The 1,320-nt window shown below is 56.2% G+C and overlaps 1 protein-coding gene across 1 annotated transcript in view; it reads right to left on the bottom strand.

The window, feature by feature from the left end:
• Positions 1–1,320, bottom strand: part of Ccm2l (CCM2 like scaffold protein) — a 19,777-nt gene that overhangs the window by 10,568 nt on the left and 7,889 nt on the right. Inside the window, 1 exon segment of the mRNA XM_029561756.1 lies at positions 1,103–1,320. This exon segment is cut by the window's right edge and continues 40 nt beyond it. Coding sequence (XP_029417616.1) covers positions 1,103–1,320 — 218 coding nt within the window.

Below are 1,320 nucleotides of genomic sequence, written 5' to 3' on the forward strand. Positions count from 1 at the left end.
ACTGCAGCCTGAACAACCCAGGATGGAGTTGCCAATAATGAGCCAGGGAGATGAAGGTGCCTCGGGATTAGGGAGAAGACTGGGGGCTCAGCTTGGGATGCATTAGCTCTGTGACAGACAGTAGATGTTGGAAAGGGGAGGCTGAGTAGAGATCTGGTTAGAGGTGAAATTCAGAGTGTTCTCTGGTTTTCAAGAGACACCAGAGTAGAAACCACCTAGAAACAAGTATGAATAAATGAAAAAGATCAAGGACCACACCTGGGCCACTCCAACTTTAAGAGACTGGAGAAAGAGGAACCAGCTTCCAAGAGGGAGGCAGGGAGGTGAGAAGAAATCTAGAATGGGAGTTAGTGATAAAGTTTCTCAGGTGCTGATGTGAGCAGATGTGAGTCACTGTGACCAGGGTTTCCAGGGATTGACCCCTCCCCCTGTAGAAAGGCATAATCACTGTTCAGAGGGAGGACCCTGGGGCAGACGAAACGCTTGGAAGGCTCATGGCATGAATGTGACTGCTAGACCGATGCTTCCTAAGGGAAGGCTCCAAATGGTTTGTTCATCTCCGCATCCACAGCACCTAGCCCAATGCCTAGCATACAGTTGCCATTCAGTATGAATGAAATGAATGAAAGTAAGGCAGAACCTAGAGGGGGAGGCGACAGGTAGAGCAGGTACGACCGGTGGCAAGGCTTCTGCTTCGGGAGGCCACTGTAGTTACCAAGAAAATGGCTTGGAACTTCCCAGGTTTGAATCTTTAAGACCCCCCGACCCCAAAATGCCTTAGGTGGGCTTTGCTTTGTTACCTAACCTCAGTTTCTTTCCCGGTAGAATGGGGTTAGACTTCGTATTTGCCCAAGGGGATTAAATGCTATTGTTCTGTGTCTGGCATGAGTTGACGCCGCACTCGCGCTGTGCTGTGATTAGTGCCTCCGTCCCCCGGGACTGTCACTCTAGCTACGCCAGCGAAGCAGGGGTCCAGGGTGGCTCCACTGGCACACCCTAAATTCTGGGTGCAGATGAAGAAGGGAAAAAGCAGTCCTCATAAACCTCCGCCCAGGGGCGCGTGGGTGGAGACGACCCGAGTGCGGGGCGCCCTCGCGCTCACCCTGTTGGCCACAGCCAGGATGACCAGGTTGCAGTAGGCGTCCGGGCTGGGGTTCTGAGGGTCCAGCGGGTTGGGGCCCGGGTGGCGCCGCTCCCAGCTGCCGCCCACGCCGCCTCCGGCCTGCCGCCGCTCCCAGCTGCCGCCCGGGGTGCCAGCTCGCCGCCGCTCCCAGCTGCCGCTGAACGTCTGCCGCCGCTCCCAGCTGCCGGACGCCCGCG

The sequence above is a fragment of the Nannospalax galili genome, unplaced genomic scaffold, assembly GCF_000622305.1.
Source record: "Nannospalax galili isolate Female #2095 unplaced genomic scaffold, S.galili_v1.0 scaffold1714, whole genome shotgun sequence".
In the NCBI taxonomy this organism is placed as follows: domain Eukaryota; kingdom Metazoa; phylum Chordata; class Mammalia; order Rodentia; family Spalacidae; genus Nannospalax; species Nannospalax galili.